The following is a 23,255-nucleotide window of genomic DNA, read 5'->3' on the forward strand; positions in this document are numbered from 1 at the left end:
AATGTTTGTTCACCAGACAAATTATACAGAAAAGATCCTTAAACGTTTTAATATGGATAAAGCAAATCATTTAAGTACTCCAATGGTTGTTAGATCATTAAACATAGAAAAGGATCCATTCCGTCCATGTGAAGATGATGAAGATATTCTTGGTCCAGAAGTACCATATCTAAGCGCTATCGGTGCCCTTATGTATCTTACAAATTGTACAAGTCCTGATATATCTTTTGCCGTAAATTTATTGGCAAGATTTAGCACATATCCAACAAAGAGACACTGGAACGGAATTAAACATATATTCCGTTATCTACGAGGAACAACAGACTTGGGACTTTTGTATTCAAAAGATACTAATCCAAGTATAATTGGTTATGCCGCTGCTGGATACTTATCTGATCCACACAAGGCACGTTCCCAAACTGGATATGTATTTACTCGTGGAGGCACTGCAATTTCTTGGCGTTCACAGAAACAAACGCTCGTAATAACTTCATCAAATCATGCCGAGATTATTGCACTACATGAAGCAAGTCGTGAATGTGTGTGGTTAAAATCAATGACCCAACATATCCAAATCTCATGCGGATTATAATTCGACGAGAAGCCTGTGATACTATATGAAGATAATGCTGCATGTGTTGCTCAAATGAAAGAGGGATACATAAAAAGCGACAGAACTAAACATATTCCTCCTAAGTTCTTCGCATTCACCAAGGAGCTTGAGAAGAATAAATGTATTGATGTTCGTCACATTCAATCAAGTGAAAACTCATCAGATCTCTTCACAAAGGCACTTCCTACGACGATATTCAGAAAACACATATATAATATTGGGATGCGCAATCTACGAAATTTGTGAAGAATTGTTCGTGTCAACATGAGGGGGAGTTTACGTGACTGCACTCTTTTTCCCTTACTATGGTTTTTATCCCAATGGGTTTTTCCTATTAAGGTTTTTAACGATGCAGTATAAAAACACGTAATGAAGACAATCATTATGATCATCATCACAAGGGGGAGTGTTGAAAATTAATATTTAAAATGTGTGTATTGAATATTTGAATGTTGAAAATAAGAGTTTTAAATATTGAAAATTAGTGTGTGATGATGTAGGTAATGATGTATTTTATTTTTGGATTATTTGTAAAGAAATTCCATAAATAGCCTCACCATTTGTGAAGAAATTCACAAGTGAGTAGAGAGAAAAATTTTATAAAGTGTGTAGTTTGGTAAATTTTGAGAGTTTGAGATTTTTACTTTTTACCATAAATTTTTACTTTTTCACAACATATCCTTCTATTTCAAAACACCTTGGGTGCGCCGCTGCACAACATTTTACGTTTCATTGGAAATGCATACTTTACAATTCGTTTTCAATTTCCGTAGTTAAATTTGTTTAACAATGAATTAATTAAAGTGAATAATAACTATATATATATATATATATATATATATATATATATATATCGCACAACATTTTACGTTTCATTGGAAATGCATACTTTACAATTCGTTTTCAATTTCCGTAGTTAAATTTGTTTAACAATGAATTAATTAAAGTGAATAATAACTATATATATATATATATATATATATATATATATATATGTATGTATGTATGTAGTTGGGTTTCGGAATGCAAACAATTTTGACTTTGATAATAATAAAAGTTGTTATTACATTTCTAATATATTTACTCAAGTGTGTAATTGTTTATTCAAGTTGGAAATTTTGAATGCTGAAACCAGAAATCAGCAGAGTTGAAAGTCTAGTGACTATAATTTTTTTAATGATATCTCATAGCTCGATGATTCAAATAACCAACCGCCAAAATGGTTAAAGAGATAACTCAAAATGCTACAAATAATATTCAGAAGTCAAGATCTGAATCAGAGTCTAAGAGGACAAAAATTGACATTGATATTACTGGTTCTGTGCTCAAATTCAATATAACAGAATCTCTGGCACAACTGAGTATTTCGAACATATATCTCTTATAGCAGTTCTAAATTGAGTGATTCTTGATTCTATGAAAAAGTAAGAAAAAGAACTACAACTTTCATGTTCATCTCTTTGTCCATAAATCAAAGAATCAGGAGTTATAAGAAAAAAAAGCATGGCTACTGAAATACATATATAAGCTAAAATTATGAGTGCTGAAAAGCAGCAGACCCAGAAATGCAGCATAACTCAAACCATTAGAGATGGCTATTGAAAACAAGTAGCCTCTGTAACCAGTAGTTGTTGCATCGATAGACAACCAGTAGTTGTTGCTACGTCCAGTATGGCCCAAAATCAACATAAGATGATGAAAGTGGCCAGAAACAGGAATATGATCGTTTCACTTTCAAAAACATTACAAAAACTTTATTAACAATCATATTTTTATATGTAACGGTTATATCATTCTTGGAGGCCATAAATATAACAACTTTAAGATCAAAGACAAGCTTTTGAAAGGGATTCACAGCATGTGGAACTTACATGAAGAAATTAGCTAGAATGAGAATAATACCAATTGTGAGGATACATTTGAGATATATACTATAAATGATTAAATTCTCACACACAATCACTCACACATATACATGATAGTTGATCTTCAAATTTTAGATAAGCGAGTCTTCACACAAATACATTAAAGATTGTGTTTTAATCTTGTCATAATAGACGTTAAACATTATGAGATTGTGATTTTACGACTTACGATCGAGTACGTTAGGAGTTTCAATTAGACAAGAGGTAAGTTATAAGTTGAAATGTGTTTGTACAAAATTTGTATAAATCAAAGTGTTCTAGTGATACCTTATGGATATAGAAGAAAGGGTGATGTATGTTATTCTCGGAACATTCATAAACAAATTTTTGGATCCTTATTTTATTGCATTTACTTATTGTTACAGTTTTTAATATGAATCATTAAAAATATTATGCGTTTTTTCAAAATACCAAAATATTTCATACCAAGTTTTTGATAAACTGTTTCAACCAAAACATTTTTACGCATTCAAATTACATATCTTTTAAATTGTTTTACAAAATATTTAATTGGTTTCTATGAAATATTATTTTATATTTCTTCCGCTTGATTTGAAAAACAAACTCAAATTAATTTATCAATATTCAATATTTTAAAAATCAAATTATCATCTTTCAATCCATCCTATCAATATCTCTTCGATAAATATAAAATCTATTATTGGTAATACAGTTTTAATATGTTGGGTGTAACTATATAGTCTGGAGAAGTAAATGAACCCTACCACGTCCCAACCTCTACATTACATGCCTATCTCGTTATATCCCTAACATTATTGAGAATTATTCTCGTATATTACGACAAAAAGTCAATCATAAATTGTCCGATTTTATATTTTTTTCCAAAAAAAAATCTCCTTCACATCACATCACATCAGTTCTAACAATTACAATTTTCTTTATATACACATACATCTCATTTATACTGTGTTAATTTCATTACAAAATGAAACCATTAATTCCACGTTCAAAAAGAAAAAAAAAAAACAAAAAAACCATCAAACTCCATTGTAAACATAGAAAAAGACAGCATGAAAATTACGGATTTAGATCATCTACTGTGTTGAAAAGACAGCATTTGATGCTGTGCATTTTTTACACGAGATGATCACATGATCATCTTGTAGACATCACATCATATAAGATAAATTTAAAAAGTTATCAGATTAAACGAGATGATCATGTGATCATCTCGTGTAAAAAATGCACAACACTTGGTGCTGTGTGTTCAATACAGCAGAAGATCCAAAACCGAAAATTACTTTGTAACTGTTAAAATGATCGAACCTAGAAATATAATGAATATGGCATGTGACTGCGGAATAAAGAGGTGAAGCCAGATGTAATAAGCTCCACCGTCTATGTGTCCCCCGATGTCGCAAGTCACGTGGAGCAGAGGATACGTGGAGCAACATCGTACTCGATTTTTAACGTTGGTGGCGTCTTCGCATGTGCATCACGTTACGTGACCCCGACTCCTCACCTTATTTCACCAATTTCTGTCCCCCCACCCCCCACCCAGCATTTTTTTTCCATTAAAATTTCACCCATTGCACTTACACGTGTGTGACCCATATCCAAAGCTTTACTGTTTGTGCAGTAGATTAATGATATCTTGCATATGACTAAGCAACAAGTGCTTCGCACGACTCATAAAAAGTAAGAGGAAATAAATACAGCCTTTTAAAAATATACCAACCGGAATGAAAGCATCGCTGTGTGTAAGGATCAGACCATATCGATATTCTTTACATGTTTGTTGTTCGAGGGATTACCTTAACATCGTGTTTCGACCGAGATAATCCATCACATATGATAATACCATTAAATAATCAACGTAGGACTCCAACTCGAGATTTTGCTAAATGATGTTTTCCGATGTATTATCCCGATGCTAAGCAAAGGGTGCTTAATTTAGTAGTTTTGAAAATATTATTTTTATTTATGCATTTTTTAAAATCTGAGTATGTACGTGCTTTTCCTGGGATAAGAATTATTTTGAAAATGAGAGAGATAATTTGAAAGTTAGTTTGTGGTTTTGTGGCATCGACGTTGAGGAAGTTAAGAAGTAAGCATGTGGGTTTTTAGGACTGATTTGGATATGTGTGCCAAACGTTTTTATAATTTTTTTAATTAAAAACATATGTAATTGTAATTTTTTTATAAGAATAATTTTGTCTGAACACTAACACATATATACATATATATATATATATATATATATATATATAAGATCTTTATACACATGTTCTGATTATTGTTGATATGAAGTTCATTTATTAGATGTACAATTTCATCACATTTAATAAGTATACGTCACCTCAGTGATATTCATATAAATGTTCACAGTTGGTGTTCACGAAATCAAACATATGTGTATTGTTTTCATTTAATTTTAAAATATTTTAGCAAGCAATTGATTAGTCTGATAGTTTATCAAATATATATGTATCGTAACATATATTCTATTCTATTAAGGTTGAAGGCATGATAGTAACTATCTAGAAAAGACGCCAATTTTTTCTTCCAACTTTATCCTTATATGATACTAATATTACACTTTTGTTTTTTGTTTTTTGTTTTTAAATTTTCAATACACACTTTTACTTTTATTTTTTTATTTAAAAAATTCAAATATCAATTTAGTACCTCCATAATTTATCAAATTTCACTTTAATCCATCAATAATGATAAAAAGAATGTACACACACGCATCACATGTGCAGAATAACTAATATCAGTTAAGTTTCTTCGTTATATAAAAAAAAAACATATGCATATAAATTTTATTTTGCAGAAAAAGCAAATGCATTAATACTTCAACGTGCGTCAAAAAGAATTATATATTTTAATAGGAATAGGAGAATGTAGCAAAAAATTATTATTATTAAACCATAAATTATTAATTTTTTTTTAAGAAATGAGCAAAAGATGGCGGAGAGTATGTATAAAAAAAATAAAATATTTTTAATTAAATAACTTACACAGAAAAGATGCAGGAATTAAATTTCCATTATTGAAGGCAGTTGGATCATATTTTATTTCCAGCAATTAACATTTAATAAAAATTGGCCTCACATTTTGTTAAAGATATAATTACTCGTACCCTCGTGTAAGATTAAGATTTTAGGGTACCAAATTTTTTAAATGCCTAATAAATAATCTATACGTGTACCTTAATATTATTCGAATTTATTTTTTTAAAAAAAACTTAAAATTATCTTAAAATGCAAAATACAAGGATTAAACCCTCAATAAGAATAAATTTCATCAAAATAAATTAGAAATTAAATGGTCCGATCCAGCTTTTTAAGAAAATCGACTTAGAATAATGAGTAGGTCTCTTGTCGGACGATCTCACGGATCTTTATCTATAAGACGGGTCAACCCTACCGATATTCACAATAAAAAGTAATTTTTTTCATTGATGACTCAAATAAGAGATTCGTCTCACAAAACACGATCTGTGAAATCGTCTCAAACAAGTTTTTGTCTAGAATAATAAACAATAGATTAAAATAACGTGTATGGTTTGGTTTCTAATGCATTTTCAATAACACGTACCATATCAACATAACCAAGAAATATTTATTTATTAGAAATATTTTATATTATTTTTTACACACACACACACATATATATATATATATATATTATTAATCTATGTGCGTAGATGAAGAAATATATTCAAATCCTAGTTAGATAAGAGATCAGAGAAAGAGAAGTTGCATAGTTATTCTTGTCCAAAGTCAACTTAATATTAATTATATAATATGTTTTTTTTATGTATTTATCATTCCTAATTAACGATGGAAGGAAATTACATTACACGTTCACAATTTGACAAAATTTATAGATGAGGACGTAAAATAAGGTTGAAATAAATTACCAGAATCGACCTGATTTGACAATTATTCTAACGAATTAATTAACGAATTGTTCAGTTGTGAAATGTGATTGCGAATTTATGGAAGGAGAAAAATTGACATGAAAAGTAATAATTCTGATCGGATTGAAGATTCGTCTCATGATATTAACATGTGGTCTCATATGAGTTTTTGTGCTGATTATTATAGGAAAATTGTCATTTTTTTAGTAGGAAAACTGCAATTTTTATAGTATATGTTTGTTTCTTTGTAATTTTGATTATCTATTTATATTGTTTAATTTTAGTCTTAGTCATGTATATTTTAATTTTTGAAAGTTTTATTATTTTTCATCGGATCTGAACAAGCGTCGCGTCGTTCCAAAACCACGTATGAGCCGCGTAAGTGCCACATCAACACTACGTCGGGAAAAAAAATAAAAATTACAAAAATAACAAAAATTGTGGACAAAGATTCGAATTCGACAGCATATAAGATCAAAATTGTGAGATAAATATATCATCGCATATTTTCTCGATCATATTCTCTGAAGAGTAGGTCTCTTGTGAGACGGTCTCACGAATCTTTATTTGTGAAACGGGTCAATCATACCGATATTCAAAATTAAAATTAATACTCTTAGCATAAAAAGTATTACTTTTTCACGGATGACCCAAATAAGATATATGTATCACAAAATACGACCGTGAGACCGTTTCACACAAGTTTTTGCTTTCTATAAATCATCATTTTACCAAGTGCGCTCGTGGATTTGATTTTATACATACTGATTTTCTTTATTTGACAACAATCAAAAAAATTTATCAGGACTGATGAAACTTTTTAGTTATTTCCTCTTTTAAAAAAACAAAACCAATAGGATTCGAATGGACAAGTTTATTTTCCAAAATGCTTAAAAAATATATCTAAAAATAAAATAATAGTCGTCTCTTCGATTCTGTTTTAGTTTTCTTTAATAAATGAAACAAAAGCTATTGAACTTACTGAATCTAAACAATAAAATATTTTTATTTTAAAATATTTTAAAAGAAATTATTAAAAAATATATTTGAAGTATAATTTTATATTTAAAACCGACCCTGAATGATGCCAAAGAAGACAGTAGAGAACGAGAACAACAACTGTGTTCTATTCTTGTGAAGGTTGGATATGAAAAGATTATGTATACATAAAACAATGAAAATGAAGCTATCGTCCAATATATATGGTGAACAAAATTTCTATAAAATGGAATAAAATTTAGGTAAAGAAAAGGATGTGAGTATGAAGGAAATTACACTAACAAAAACAAGAATTCGGAAATATCTAAAATCGCAAAAATATTCCAATCCATGGATATTGGAATAATATCTCTCTCATCGTAAATTGAAGAATAATGTTAAAGGTACAACGAATATATCATACAATGCGTTTATGTTCGTGACAAGGTTGGACGTCTCCTTACTAAATCTAAAACAATATCAAAATCAAAATCAGGAGGATGCAGAATAGGTCAACATACTCTCGAAATAATAGCGTATATATAAATATGTTTACAAAAATTGTCTCTGTTAGTACAGCAATCGAAACATAATATTTGAGCTAATATATTGTTTAAAAGAGTCAAGTTGGATTATTACCATCGTTTATATTTTTTGAATAAACGACAAATACTCGATCTTATACTATCATATCAAAATTGATTACGTTCAAGTTAAAATCAACCTGAGATTTTATAGCAACCTGAGATCCCAAGAGGGAAGGAAAGGAACTGATATCCAAAAAAAAAAAAAAAAATCCGTACACAGTGGCTCAGATCAAATGGCGAATAATGTGTCTATACCTGTCAATTCGAGATTGAGTATTAGGTTTTCATGTTTGTATATTCGAATTGAAGTTGAACTCGAGTTATGATTTTTATGCATATATTTATATATAAATATACTTAAAAGTTATATATATTTCATATTTATTATGTTAATCATTATTTTATTTCTATTTTGTTATCAATACATGTATTAACAGCCAATTAACTTGCCAATCTAAATATTATTCTCGTGAATACATTGCAAAGACAAAAATATACAACTTACTCGCAAAATTTAAAATCATTGATCAAATTTATTAAATTTTACTTACTTGGATAAATATTGTTAGGATTATTTTATCCGACGGATGCTAAAAATAATAAAAATATCAGTATATGATGTAAAATGGTAAATTTGTGTTTTATCAGAATTAAATGTTGTTCCACATGTTACAACATCTCGGACAACATGCAGCGAAAAAATAAAGTTTGTAACACAAAATCGCTCAACGTAAATAAATGGACGAGATTAAATATGCACAAGTATAAATACTTGTGCGGTGCCTTATGGCGAAAATTAATCACTAGAAAATCAAACCGATTACAAAAATCTAACACTAGTGATTATGACAAAAATCAATTTTCTCAACAAGTTGAGAAAATAAAGCTTTCTAAAAACAACCAACAATATTAAAACATGAATAAGAAAGCAAAAAAAAAAAACGAGATCCCTAAAAACACGAGCAGCTAAGCACGATCTTCAGCCAACATCGTTACGGATGTTGTCTGTAGATGTTGGCAACATTCAGGGCAACACGTAAACCAACACTCTTCAAAACAGCAACGTCTTTGTAGAATTATTTGTCTCTGAAATCTCGACGTGCAAAAGTGCATCAGTTATGCATTCATGAAAACCTCCAAGCGAAGAGTGAAAACCATATAAATCGAAAAAGCTCTCTCTTAAAAGTATGCGTGAATCCTCAATCCAAGAGCTCTCTCCAAAGTGCGTGTATCAATAATCGAGAAGGCTTGTGCACAAGAGAGAGAGAATAGAGAGTGAGTGAGAGAGCTTCAACAATGTCCTTGATCTCTTATTTATAGTTGTAGACTTTTATTATTCAAGGAAACCTATTTCATAAGGAAAGTGAGAGTTTAATTAGAAATAAACTCCTTTTAAACATTGATATCATATCTCATTAAATCATTATCATAAATATAATATCTAGAAAAGGCAAACCCAATATTCCACATAATCTTATCAATAATGAAATTAGATTTAAGGAAGATATTATATCACAATAAAATTTTAACATAATTATCTAGAAAGGCAAAACCATAATTAAATATTATACTCAATCAAATCAACAAGAAAAAGATAATATTAGGGAAATCAATTTAATATGAAAATTATATTTCCCTTCAATCTCCCCCTTTTTGCCTTTTTGGATAAAATCAAATCAAACTCAATTTCTCAGTTGAACTCCAGTTAACTCCCCCTTAATATGAGAATTTTTCTCCCCCTGAATAAAATCAAATTAGTACGGGTGTTGACAACACCTGAGACAACACCTGCAAAAATCATTAACAGTTCATTAAAACAGAAACACATCAGAGATACCATATCTCATTAAATCATTATCATAAATATAATATCTAGAAAAGGCAAACCCAATATTCCACATAATCTTATCAAAAATGAAATTAGATTTAAAGAAGATATTATATCACAATAAAATCTTAACATAATTATCTAGAAAGACAAAACCATAATTAAATATTATACTCAATCAAATCAACAAGAAAAGATAATATTAGAGAAATCAATTTAATATGAAAATTATACTTCCCCACAAATATAAATTGTAAATGCATCCAAATTTGAAATCTTTTTTCCAATCAAATTCTTCCTCTCAAATCAAATCAATTTATCGAAACATAAATATTTTTCTTCGAATCGGGGCGGCTATATATTACTCAATCTGATATTTTTTCCAGAACTCGAATCGAATTTAAAGTAAACCCTACTTGATTTTTAATAATTGAGTAGGTTTCTTGTGAGACGATCTCACGAATCTTTATATGTGAGACAAGTCAATCTTACCGATTTTCACAATAAAAAGTAATACTCTTAGCATAAAAAATAATATTTTTTCATGGATGACCCAAATAAGATATTTGTCTTATAAAATACGATTCGTGAGATTTTCTCACACAAGTTTTGGCCTTAATCACTGGTATCCTTAACTTAAAAGTCAATCTAATTTCCTAAAAATATCTGATAATTTTTTTTATTTAAAAATTGTTAATATTGTCAAGTATTATAAAAAAATATGAGATCATCTTGGTATTAGACGAATTATAAAATAATAAGTCGATGATAATTTTTTATTTTGACCAAAAAAAATTACTATTAATATTTACTGCCCAATCACATAATTACTTCCCGCCACATTTTAATTACTAGCATTCACTTATTAGGGCACCCACATTGATGCATTAATGGGTGATTATTAACACCCATTAATATTCATGCACCAATGTAGGTGCATGAATTATTAATCTTGGCTGTCATATCAGCCAAGAAATTCATCAGAATGAATGACATTATTTCGCAAATAGCGACGGTTTTTCGTAAACCGTCGCAAATTGAAAACCGTCGCTACTTGCGACGATTTTTTACAAATCCGTCGCTATGTGCGACGCTTTCTCACAAACCGTTGCTAATTAAGGCATGTTCTGAAGAAATTCTCCCCACGGCTCTTTTCAAACGGCTATATGTAGAATATAATGTCAAACTAGCCGTTTGATATATATATATATATATATATATATATATATATATATATATATACTAAAATTTATTCACTATAAATACTAATCAATTTCTATAAATTCATCCCAAAACATTTATCTTTAGTAATCACACTCAGTATCTCTTCTATATCTTCTCACACTCTCAATTTCATTTTCATCATTTCTTTGTTGAATCATAATTTTTATCCAAATGGGTGACAATAGTCAGAACTCGCAAAATCGATCTCGATTTGTTTCTTCTACACAATATCCACCACAATTTCCAAATTGGCCGTTTGTTTCAAATTTTCAAGGTTATGAAAATCCTTCGAATCATCCAAATTACACCTCCCGAGCTCCGTATCCACCGCCTACACCCGAATATTGGCAAAGTATAGGCAACCTAGATTTCATGCCGCCTTATTTTTATGGATTACATAATCCACAATCCACTGTTATGCCAATCGAAAACTGAACCGCCAACTCCTACGTTTGTCCCAGAGACTCAGTTGTCCGACCGTGAAACACGAGTTGATCTCGAAAATGTGCAAAATGCTGATGTAGATGTTGAGGGTACGAAGAAGCGAATAATATGGAAAAAGGAGGAAGACGAGCTACTAGCGAGATCGTATGTCACAATGAGTGATGACCCAGTCATCGGCAATGATAAGAAGGGGAATGATTTCTGGAGACGTATTGCAAGTTACTACAATGACAATCGTCCCGCTGGTTCATGTCGGAGAGCTTTAAACGTGATTCGATCTCATTGGCACAATACCGTCCAAAAAAAGGTAAATCGCTTCAACGCAAATTATAATAGTGTTTACAATACTTATCGAAGCGGCCATAGTGATGAAGACATATTGCGGTTTGCATATGAAAAATATCGTGATGAAAATAATGGAGTTGCATTTAATCTGGAGCATGTGTGGAGAATCATGAAAACACGTCCACTGTTTACTCCACAGTCCGATGATCACTTGGTTGGTACAAAGAAAGCGAGAATCTCAGAGTCGGGGGCTAGCAACACCTCATCGAACAAAGATGCGAGTGTTGATTTAGATATAAATGAAGAAGATATTCGTCCAATTGGTCAAAAAGCCGCAAAAAGAAAAGGTAAAAACAAAGCAAAATCATCGATGGAGGATTTGACAACAAGATACGACAGTATGTTTGAAAGTTTTACTCAGTATACATACATAAAGAAGAACGAATCTGAATGGAAACAAAAAGAACTTGCAATAGAGGAGATGAAAGCAAAAGCGACTTTGAACAAATCTGAAGCTAAAAAGAGCAAATATTTGCTTAAGGAATACGAAATCCTTTCGAAAGACACTTCACAAATGACGCCGGAGCAGCTTATAGTTCATGAACATCTGTGTGACCAAATTAGAGAGAAATGGAATATGTAATTTTCAATTGATGTAATTCTCTTTTCAATCATCGTAATTCGTGTTCAATGAATAAATTATCTTACAATGGGCCGAAAATTATGTATTTTGTGGTTTTTTTTAAAGAGATTGTGTTGAATCTGCATTTTTGAGAACATTGAATCTGACGGCTAGTTACATTAGTGTTTACATAAATGAAACTCGTAAAATAATCAATAAAACTATTAAAATTTTGTTTTTTTATTTTTAAATAAAAGAGTCCAACGTTTTTTTCATTTTTTAATAATATTTTAATGAATATTGAAATTAAGTTATTTTTAAAATAATAATACTATTTATTTTTAATAATATTTGTTGTAAAATTTTAACAAAATTAGAAAGATATTGAATTAATTAAAATTAAAAAAAATGACTAAGTGGATAGTGGGACCCATAAATAATGAAAGTTGATATTAAATGAACGTGAGTGTGTGTTAATAATGGGAAAGTGTTAATGTAATGAATATGTGGCTCGTGGATCCCATAATTTTTGAGGAGATGAAAGTTAATAACATAGATTAATGTGGACGGATGCGGATGTCCTTTACGTCCCTTGAGTTAAAAAATTAACAATAATTTGCAATGAATAACCATGGTATAATCTACCTAACCATGGTTAGACCCCCACTTCTCCAGCAGTTTATATACGAACACAAACATCCATTTCAATCGCACAACACAGTTCCATCCCATAACAAGAATTCTATATTTTCAGCAAGTCAGTGAATGGTCAAATGATGCTCGGAGAAAGAAGCCATGTTGCTCCGCCGTGGACCTTCGACGCGGAAGATCCCATGTCCATCTCTCTCAGCCCAACTATCGCTGCTAACTCATTTGCTTCCAATATTGACGATTACTACAACGGTGTGAAGCCGCTTCAGGTCTACCTCCCTTCCAACAACATTGATGTGGTCTATCCGGAGCCGGACAACGGTGGCGGTGGAGACTTCCTGGTGGACGCGCACTCGTGCGATCAGTTCCGGATGTTCGAGTTCAAGGTGAAGAAGTGCGCGCGTGGTAAGGCGCACGATTGGACTGACTGCCCGTTCGCTCATCCGGGGGAGAAGGCCCGGCGGAGGGACCCGAAGAAGTTCCACTACACGGCTAACCCCTGCCCGGATTTCCGCAAGGGGAGTTGCTTCAAAGCCGACTTGTGCGAGTTCGCGCACGGTGTGTTTGAGTGCTGGCTCCACCCCGCCCGCTACCGCACGCAGCCATGCAAGGACGGCATGAACTGCAAGCGCAGGGTCTGTTTCTTCGCCCACTCTCCTGACCAGCTCCGCGTCCTGAGCCCACGCGCGGAGCCGGTCTCTTCCCCGATCGAGTCTCCGCCTATGAGCCCAATGATGGCCAACTCTGTGACCGATCTGGTACTCTCCCTTCGGCAGCTGCAGCTGAACAAAGTGAAGTCCATGTCTTCTTCTTCCTGGTTGGGCGCTGGCGCAGGCTCTCCTCCCAGGATGATGATGGCTCGTAACGGGTACTTGAGCCTGCCCACCACCCCGACCCGGCCCACGATCGGCTGCGTGGACCCATGGGACATCTCTTTGTGCGAGGAGGAGCGGCCGATGATGGAGAGGGTTGAATCTGGGAGAAACCTGAGGGCCAAACTGTTCGAGAAGCTAAGCAAGGAGAATCCTCTGGAACGGGTCGACCAGGATCCGCAGCCGGACCCAATCCCGGAACTGGGCTGGGTATCAGAGCTGGTAAAGTAGACCATTTCTCACCCCCTAAATTTTGTGAATAGTGGCTGAGAAGAAGGTGGTGCGGGGAAGTGGGCAGAATGGTCTTTTCGCAAGTAACCATTTGAGAAACAAGTGTTGATTTTCCTATCTAAAATCAATATATTAATAATAATTATACTAACTGATGAATCTGGAAAGAGTAACTGAAATTCTTGGAAAGAAGAAGAAGATGGGTTTTTATTTATTAAGCTTGTTTTATTATTTTACTAGTATTAAATGTTGCACTTATTGTAAATTTTGTAATGCTTGATTTTTCTTTTTCTTTTTTTTTGAAGTGATTTGAGTTTGAAGTTGTTCAAATTTCAGTTTACATTTACGTGTTTGGTTCTTTTATTTTGATTTTTATGTAAAAGTAGTGATTTTTACTTCAAAATTTGATTTAAGTTTATCCGTATAAATGTGGAAAAATGCTTCAAAATCGTCCAATTCTTTCATTGTCCAACTTTAGAAAAAAGCAAAATAAATAAATTGTTTGTTAGCATTTTGACGGTAAAAGACAAGAATGTGAAACAGAAAACCCTGTAAGAAAATTTGTAAAATAATATCGTTCAATTATTTAATTAAAAAAATAATTATATATATATATTTAATTATATAGATGCTCGAAATTAAAAAAACATACAAACAAATGATTTAAAATAGAAAATAAATGGTTTATAATGTTCATATTCTTTTTTAAAAAAAATATTTTTTTTAGTTGGAGAGATGCGTCAAGCTACGTTCTCTCCTACATAATCAATTACCGAGCAAATACGCAGCCTAGTTTCAAGAATGCCAGAAGTAAATATTCAGCCTTTTAGAAAAAAATGCGAATGTGGAATGTGGTTAATGAATTGATTTGGAGTAGATTTTTTGTGGGATGATTTCACGAATTTTTATTTGTGAGATGATCAATTCTACAATATTCACAACAAAAAGTAATATTCTTAGCATAAAAAATAATATTTTTTCATGGATAATCTACATAAGAGTTCCGTCTCACAAAATACGACTCGTGTGATCATCTCACACAAGTTTTCGATATAACTTTCCATGGTCGTAGACATTTGTATGTTTGCAAAAACGATTTTTTTTTATAGCCAGATTAGTTCGTTAAGATAATAAAATCTCGAATTTACTTGAGATGTAATGGTCCATCGACTTGCAAAATAAGGCAAGAGGCTGATTTTCGTTAAATACACAAGATATTTTGTAACTACAACGATCATGAAATTGTTTTCGTGGTATGGTACGACATTTAATTTAATTTAAATAAATGAATAAAATAAAATAAATTAAAGAGTTGATGATTTGGTCAAACTCCCTGGAAGATGGATACAAGTGGCATACGCGTGTCTCGTCTCTTTGGATATAGCTAGGGAGATGGGGTACGGGGCATTATTCTTTTAGGAAATAGGGTATTATTACTTCTTTTTTTTTTTCCTTTTTATTAATTAATTAATTAATAACACATCTTTTGGAACTGTGTGTGTGCAGCAGATTTGGTTATTATAATCTTATTATATATTATAGCTAGAGCACAAGAACAAAAATATCGCAGGGGTTGATAAGGATTACATGTTTTGTATATATTGAATTAAGTTTGTGATAATTGTATATATGAATTTGGATATTTTTTTGAGTTAGTTTTTGAGTTGAGTTATGTTTAGATCGTATTCTTTAACATGATATCATATCTAAGTTCGGATCCTGACCCATATCACACTTATGTATTTAATTAAGTGTCTTATGAGTCAACTGTACTCACTAATATCTTGTAAACTACACGTTTTAGTTGTTTATTGTTGGACATAATGAGGTACTTTAGACGTCTTATCTCGACTATATTAAGTCATTGTGAGTTATATATATTAATTTGAACAAAAATCTTCCTTTTTTGAACTAGTTTTTGGAGTTGGATCAAAGAGTAGTCTCAGTCTTGAAATCAAGTAGGCTAAATAGAGGATATAAAATATAAATTAATATGCTTTGATTTATATTTCTATTTTGTAGGATCTTAGCTAAATTGGCGAAAAAAAATTCTAAAATGGTATGTTAGAAAGAGATAAAATAAAATTATAACTTACTAGTAATTATTTTAAAAATATTCATCAATCTTTACTCATTTAAATTAGGGCCGGGAAGCTTAAAAATAAACGGGATTATTTTAAGTAAAGCAAATAATGTTTCATAAAACGTAAAAAAAAAATAGTTTCATTACAAATCTCCTTTTAACATGCGATCATAGATCTATGCTCTATGTACATCTCTTTCTACTTTATTAAAGTTGTGTTTGAGTCGATGAATTTCAAATGTATTTTTGTTGTTTAGATAAATAAGAACATAAACTTTAAATTCACTGCGTATTTGTTTATATAATATTTCATGTTAATTAGAATGAATTTAAAGTTAAATCAATAATAGTGTCGTTTGAAATTCAGTTTATTTTTTCTTACTAATATATAAACAAAGTAATGTGAGAATTTAATATTTGATATATTATTTCATTGTAAACAATAGATTTCAAATTCATTTCCTCAAACACGACCTAAATATGAAAGTCTCTTGAAAACTGAATGGTATGTTGGTATTACACAAAATTATATTACATTTTCCCCCTCATTTCAGCCGTCATACTAAGAAAAACAGTGTTGTTGAATCAGACAAAACAACAAGCAATTAAACCAAAGACGAATGAAGCACCTAAACTATAAGATAAATAAGCCTCGACGGACCATAAAAGAGCACGTCGATCCCACACAGGGGGTTTTGTTTATAGAAGTATTTATTTTTCTTTATCTATCTATCTATATATATCAGTAAATTTTTAGATATCTTTGGTAATAAAAAATATAAAAATCAACTATAATTATTCCGATCGTATACACACACATCGCGTACACGGAAAGAATAGTATATTTTGATTTATGTAGCAATTATGTTGGGAGTTTTTTTGAGTAACATTCCATCGTTATATTATATATATCTTGTTGGTTCGACAAAATAGTTAATTTAATTATATTTTAAATACAATAAAAAAATATTTAATATTGTAAATAATTTAATAATATGAGAAGACTTTTTATGTAACTTTAAACCTAACATTTTATCATTTTTTAATTAAAAAAAGTAATGTTTTTTTTTTTATTTTTCCAAGTAATTTAAGGCCTGCCCCAACTCGTAAATTTGGGGTAGACCAAGGCTGAGTCATGCTGACCCGGCCCATTTATGCTTACAATCAGGCTACAGATCCAAAACAATGAAAAGTGCGTACAGACTACAGAGGAAAATATATATTGATAAGCTTTTCAAAGTGGGTTGGGTACGTCGGATCAGCTGGTCTCGTCATTGAAATGAGACATTCTGAATTGGAGAAATCTCAACCTGTTGGATGCAGGTCAAACGGATTGAGCCCGCGCAGGTACGGGTTAGGACGGTGCGGACTGGTACGCTAGAATATGAGTTTATTTTTATTTATTATTATAAAATTGTATTTTTAAGTTTTTTTAATTTATTTTGAATGAATTTTAATGATAAATAATTTGTAGTATTTTTTTATTTTTATTATTTCAAATGTTTTTAGAATTTTCAAATTAAAAACAATATATTATATATTTTTTAATAAAAAAAATTAGATGAATCGATCCGACTAACTTACAGTTGGGCTGAGAGGAACATTGCAGGCCCGCCCCGATCTGGCCAACAGCCGATTGTGGTGGACTGCGGGCTGGCGCGTTTTGCCATTACTGTATCTGATCGTCGTTTGATTTTTTATATCGCGCCAAATTCATATTTGTTCCATTTAAAAGATCGAATCGATTGCGTAATCTATACTATTCAACACTCGTTCCGGATTCCAGCTTCGATTTCGCAATGGTACGTGCTTCACATTCCCAAATCCTTTTTTTTGTTCAAATGCTTGTGCTTATTTGAGTCGAATTTTGGGTTTTATTCGCGCTATTTTCTTCTGAGTAGGTTTTAGAAGATGAATTGAGCTGCGTTCAAATGTTGGGAATCATCGGAATTTCTGTATTCATCGGAATTTCTGTATTCATTATATATCGTTGTTTAGTTAGTTCAATCACATTCCGGTGAATTTGATGAGTGGATGGGGAAGTAAAATAGGCGAGGACGTGATTTGGGAGAGCTTAGGATTTTTTTTGTTTAGAGCAGTGAAATTAGCTTGAATGTTGAGTATTTTCTTAGGCTTCATTTTTCATTTGGTTATACGTGCTTTCTCACAATGCTTATGCTCTAAGTTTGTTTTGTTCACCATCTTATGGTTCACTTAAACCTCGCACTTCTTGCTATTTTTGTACTTTGTTTTATCTAGTTATTTATGTGTTTTCAATTATTTTCTTGATTGAAGAGCCATCACACATCTCTGTAGAATATGAAAATCACGTTTCTTGATTATCGAGTTTGTTCAATAAAGCATAGTTATGAGACGTTTGAAGATTATGAATGTTTCTTTTCTAGTCTAGTTGTGTTAAATCTGTTGTTAGTTTCCTATTTCTGAATTCCGACTGATTCCATCAATCTTTTTGAGCTCATGGTTCCCGAGAACAGACATGGTAGTTGTGGCAGTAACCACCATTTGAATTCCAAGGTCATTCATGGAAAGGTTTAGGTCGTTCCATATACTATTACAATAGACAGCTCTAAATAATATAAAACATATATATTGCAATAAGTACCAAAATCAAACATTTTGTACATGATTACTGTAAAAAATAATGATTCATATCGAAATACCCTAATATGCTACTGTTAATACTTCGAAAGAATCATAGTGAAAAACACAATATCCTCCAGCTGTGTTGCTGGGCAAATGATTTTCACGAGTATTTTCTGTTCCATGTCAAAACAATGCCTGTTCCATTCCTTACATACTGTTTCATGTCAAAATAAAGGTCCTTCCTCTGTTTTTTAGCAAGTCACACACCGTTTTTTGTACCTAAATATATACAAGCATGAAACTGTGGAACAGAAACAGCTGTTCCAGTTCTGTTATGTCTATCCCGTTAATTCCACAACTGTTCCACACTTCCACCATCAAACCATCTTTGGCTGAATAAGTCATTACTTTGAAAATTCTAACTTCCTTTTGATTATTTCCAGTCCAAAAAAAGAGGACTTTCATTGGAAGAAAAGCGTGAGAAAATGCTGCAAATTTTCTATGATTCACAGGACTTCTTCCTTGTAAGTATCTGTGACTTGTTTATAATCCAGTTTGAGATGCTTTTCTTTTTGTGATCACTGAGGATGATGGGCTTTACGAATGTTACCAATGCAATTTCTATTTCACATACCACATTGTGCATATTTTGCAGTTTTTTTCTCTCTATTCAGCGACAAATTGCAGTTTTTTCTCTCTTGTCTGCTGTATTGTCCCTTTTGATGATGATTGATTATACTGAACTTTTTTTAAGCTCAAGGAGCTTGAGAAGTTGGGCCCAAAGAAAGGCGTCATCTTGCAGTCAGTAAAGGATGTAATTCAAAGCTTGGTGGATGATGACCTTGTTTTCAAGGACAAGATAGGAACTTCAGTAAGTTAACTTATCCAGATGGTCGATGGGAGCATTATATTCTTTTTGAACTCTTTTATTACGCATTATATCATTCCCCTTTGACATATCTTTGCAAAAGTTGTCATAGTAACTGTCCTTGAATCATATCATAATAAAATTCAGGTATATTTTTGGAGCCTTCCTAGCTGTGCTGGCAACCAGGTGATCTAACAATTCAATTCATATCTGGAAATTAGAAGTATATTTTCAATCACCCGATTATGCCAATACATCGGTTGGTGTCTACAGCTAAGAAACATACAAAAAAAACTCGACTCTGAACTCCAAAGTTGTAAAAAACGATACATAGAACAAGTTGATCACTGCAATTCTCTGAAAAAGGGACGAGAGGAATCTGTGAGTGCATTTTTTCCACGTTCATGCTTTCGTGTAGCTGTATAACTTGTTTTCCATGTCATATTCAATGACTTATCACCTTCACTAATATATTAGGATGAACGAGATGAGGCACTTGACGAGCTTAAAGCTATTGAACTGAAATATAATGAGCTTAAGGTTGAGTTTCATATTTTCTTTCATTGAGAACGAGATTCCATTTCTAATACTTTGAAATTGAAGTTGATTTATTGTCCTTTCTTCTTAGGATGAGATCGCACAATATGCCGACAATGATCCGGCTACCTTTGAAGCAATGAGTTGAACATCATCATCCTCTCCTGTTTCCGAAATTTTAAAATTTTACTGACTAAATTTCAAATGAAAATCTCTTGTGACCTCTATGGTTCTCAATAACTCTACTGTTTGCCGTGTTCTTAACTTTGATGCCTGTTTGCAGAAAACACTATTGAAGTGGCCCATTCAGCAACCAACAGATGGACAGGTTATTATTATAATCCAATATCATTTCAATTATTATGAGATTTCCCCGGTCTCCGTCTATCACGTTCATATTATACTTTACAGATAACATCTTCACTCTACGACAGTGGTGTTCAAAAAACTTCCCTCAGGCAAAAGAGCAACTTGATAACCTTTACAACGAGGTATGTAATTTACATAGCAGCAATTGAATCGAAGAATAAATCCCATCATCTCTAACAAACAAAGTACAAAAACTAGAAAACAAAAATGGTGCTTTATATCTTATGATTTGTATCTCTGCTGCTTCTACTTTCTAGCCAGCCAGCACACACCTAAACATTTTTTCCATTATGTCGGATAGGTAGGAATAACTGAAGACTTCGATTATGTGGAGTTACCTGCTGCTATTCCAAAATGCTCTATCGGAGATCAGATGCCTGAAGTTGATATTTAATATGCATATATCGGGTAAAATGCTTCAGCCTGTGTGCAACATCGCCATTCCGACGGATTTTAAAATTTTCAAGTGTTTTACTTAATTTGGTATAGCTATCAACGACTCAGCTGTTTTAAATTAGCGAGTTAACCAACTGGACCTTCTTGTATGTTGTGAATCTTTGAGCGTGATACCATGATATATAGATTTCCTACCTATTCCAGTCCATTTATTGTTCTTCTCCATAGTAAAGCTGACGTCAATTCATCCATAATATAGATGAGTATGGGTATAGATTTACTCACTTACTTTGAAATTCATATTAATAAGAATTAATGTAAACTCGTCTGATTTAATACACGTGCATTTAAGTATGATGAGAAATTACAGTTTGGATTAATTTAATTTTAAAATAATTCAATACATTTATTTGTACAAGAATAAATGAAAATAAAAGAAATTATAAGTGATTCTTATTATAATTTTGAGAATTTTTCCTGAGATTTATCAATATAACGATTTGATCTTATTAGAACAATTCGGCTTCCAAATAAAATAGAGGAACTCCACTTCCTCACATTTCTTTGCAATTTTTCAAAACTGCCAAATTCATGCCCAAGAAGAAAGAGCCAACCAATGCCGACATGCCTAAAAATAAACCATTACAATACAACATTTGGAGAAAAAGAACATACAACTCTTGTCACGCCCCGGGACGGGAGTTGGTTGACACCGGCGTTGCTCTCAAATTTCCATTCGAAAACAAGCCTCAGAAGTACAAAATTCAGAAACCAGTCTTTTAATTCATAAATACAGAATATCTCAATGTCTGATACAAACTCAAATGTTCTACATCGAAAATGTAAAACCGAACATAATACTGTCTTAACAGATGCAGCGGAATCTAATTACATAATTCAGAACGGAGAAAAATAACAATCTTCTTCACCTGCCCCAAAACTGATGTTGTTCTTCTTCTTCTAGTAATTCTTCCTCGCTCTTATCTGAGATGGATTTGGTGGGTGAGTGATATGGTTGTCACTCAATAAGCGGGGCGGGAATAACTCTCAGTTTTCGAAATCATTTTCACACAGAAACAGTAATACGAATAATATACAGAATTTCTAATTTTCAGAACAGAAATCAGTATTCAGTATTCAGAAATCAGTAATCAGTATTCAGTAATCAGAAATCAGGAATTTAACAAGTAAACACTGAGCACGTTCGTGAATTTCATGGCTAAACTGATATCAGTCCCCTATATATTCTCTCCTCTAAGGGGTGAGGCCAGTAATTAGTAATCAGTAATCAGTAATGTTCAGAATATATATTCATACCATTAGTTCACTAGGTTTCTGTGCTTCAAAATTCAGATATCAGAAATCGATCATACAAAAACTTTGCTTTAAAACATAAATCATCAAACTGGATTCAATATATTTATACATAAGCCCACTTACGGTAATTTGCTTAAAGAATTTCGGTTGAAGTCTGGAAATCTACTTGCCTCGCTACTAGATTTTACATCTTCGAAAAATGCACTCTCTTAGCTCTAATTTCAAATGATAACTCAAGATTTTGGTAACCACAATTTCAGATAGTGAGGCTGCTGTTTATAGGCCAAAATATGACTGTTAGTCTTCCAATGAATGACCATAATCTGCCATTAACAGCCTTTATTCCGTGTTAAATGCTTCAATTACAAGTCATATGCTGAATTAGTAACTGTCTCCTGCAAATTCTGTCTACTGCTGGAATTCTATCTGCTGGAAAAATATCAGCTTCTGAAATATTAGCTGGTGCTGGAATTGTTAGCTTCTGCTGGAATTTTCCTTTGCTACTGAATATTGATAACTGCTGAAAAATGCTCGCTGCTGAAAATTCAGGTTCTCACATCCCTCCCTCCTTATGAGAAGTTTCGTCCTCGAAACTTGGCTATACCTGATCTTCAAAGAGATAAGGGTATTGGGCTCACATATTTTCTTCCAACTCCCAAGTAGCTTCTCTTTCGGTATGGTTGGACCATTGTACTTTGACATATGGAATAATTCGTCGTCTCAGTACTTGGTCTTTGAAATTCACAATTCGAATCAGAATTTCTTCATACTTCAGCTCTTCGTTTAGATTGCTCTCAACCAGAAGTGGTCCAGCTTCCAGAATGTGACTTGGATCAGAAATATATGTCCTCAGCTGCGAGACGTGGAATACATTGTGAATTTTTGACATGTCGGGTGGAAGTGCTAATCTATAAGCAAGTGTTCCCACTTTC

The 23,255-nt window shown here is 32.1% G+C and overlaps 2 protein-coding genes across 5 annotated transcripts; both read left to right on the forward strand.

Annotated features, from left to right (window-relative positions):
• Window positions 1-13,092: 13,092 nt before the first annotated feature.
• LOC142505666 (zinc finger CCCH domain-containing protein 20-like) lies at window positions 13,093-14,544 on the forward strand. Its single transcript, XM_075618750.1, has one exon. The coding sequence runs from the start codon at window positions 13,169-13,171 to the stop codon at window positions 14,147-14,149; it is 981 nt and encodes a 326-aa protein (XP_075474865.1). The 5' UTR covers window positions 13,093-13,168; the 3' UTR covers window positions 14,150-14,544.
• A 2,744-nt stretch (window positions 14,545-17,288) lies between these two features.
• Window positions 17,289-21,202, forward strand: LOC142506230 (meiotic nuclear division protein 1 homolog). Of its 4 annotated transcripts, none has more exons than XM_075619420.1 (10): window positions 17,289-18,034; window positions 19,280-19,360; window positions 19,591-19,707; window positions 19,852-19,890; window positions 19,978-20,085; window positions 20,182-20,244; window positions 20,333-20,384; window positions 20,525-20,569; window positions 20,653-20,732; window positions 20,912-21,202. In XM_075619420.1, the coding sequence occupies exons 1-10, from the start codon at window positions 18,032-18,034 to the stop codon at window positions 21,002-21,004; spliced, it is 681 nt and encodes a 226-aa protein (XP_075475535.1). In that variant the 5' UTR covers window positions 17,289-18,031; the 3' UTR covers window positions 21,005-21,202. The 4 variants fall into 4 exon arrangements, with proteins under 4 accessions (XP_075475535.1, XP_075475536.1, XP_075475533.1 ...); XM_075619421.1 differs by lacking the exon at window positions 17,289-18,034 and adding an exon at window positions 18,165-18,788; XM_075619418.1 differs by lacking the exon at window positions 17,289-18,034 and adding an exon at window positions 18,165-18,782.
• The last annotated feature ends 2,053 nt before the right edge of the window (window positions 21,203-23,255 follow it).

The sequence above is a fragment of the Primulina tabacum genome, chromosome 10 (genome assembly GCF_025594145.1).
Source record: "Primulina tabacum isolate GXHZ01 chromosome 10, ASM2559414v2, whole genome shotgun sequence".
Lineage (NCBI taxonomy): Eukaryota > Viridiplantae > Streptophyta > Magnoliopsida > Lamiales > Gesneriaceae > Primulina > Primulina tabacum.

Bases quoted from the DNA above. Each gene is read 5' to 3' on its own strand.
- LOC142505666 (XM_075618750.1), top strand. From the start codon at position 13,169: ATGATGCTCGGAGAAAGAAGCCATGTTGCTCCGCCGTGGACCTTCGAC.
- LOC142506230 (XM_075619418.1), top strand. From the start codon at position 18,711: ATGGTTCCCGAGAACAGACATGGTAGTTGTGGCAGTAACCACCATTTG. The intron at 19,891-19,977 runs GTGATCTAACAA...TGGTGTCTACAG, and splicing joins CTAGCTGTGCTGGCAACCAG to CTAAGAAACATACAAAAAAA. The intron at 20,733-20,911 runs GTATGTAATTTA...TATGTCGGATAG, and splicing joins TTGATAACCTTTACAACGAG to GTAGGAATAACTGAAGACTT.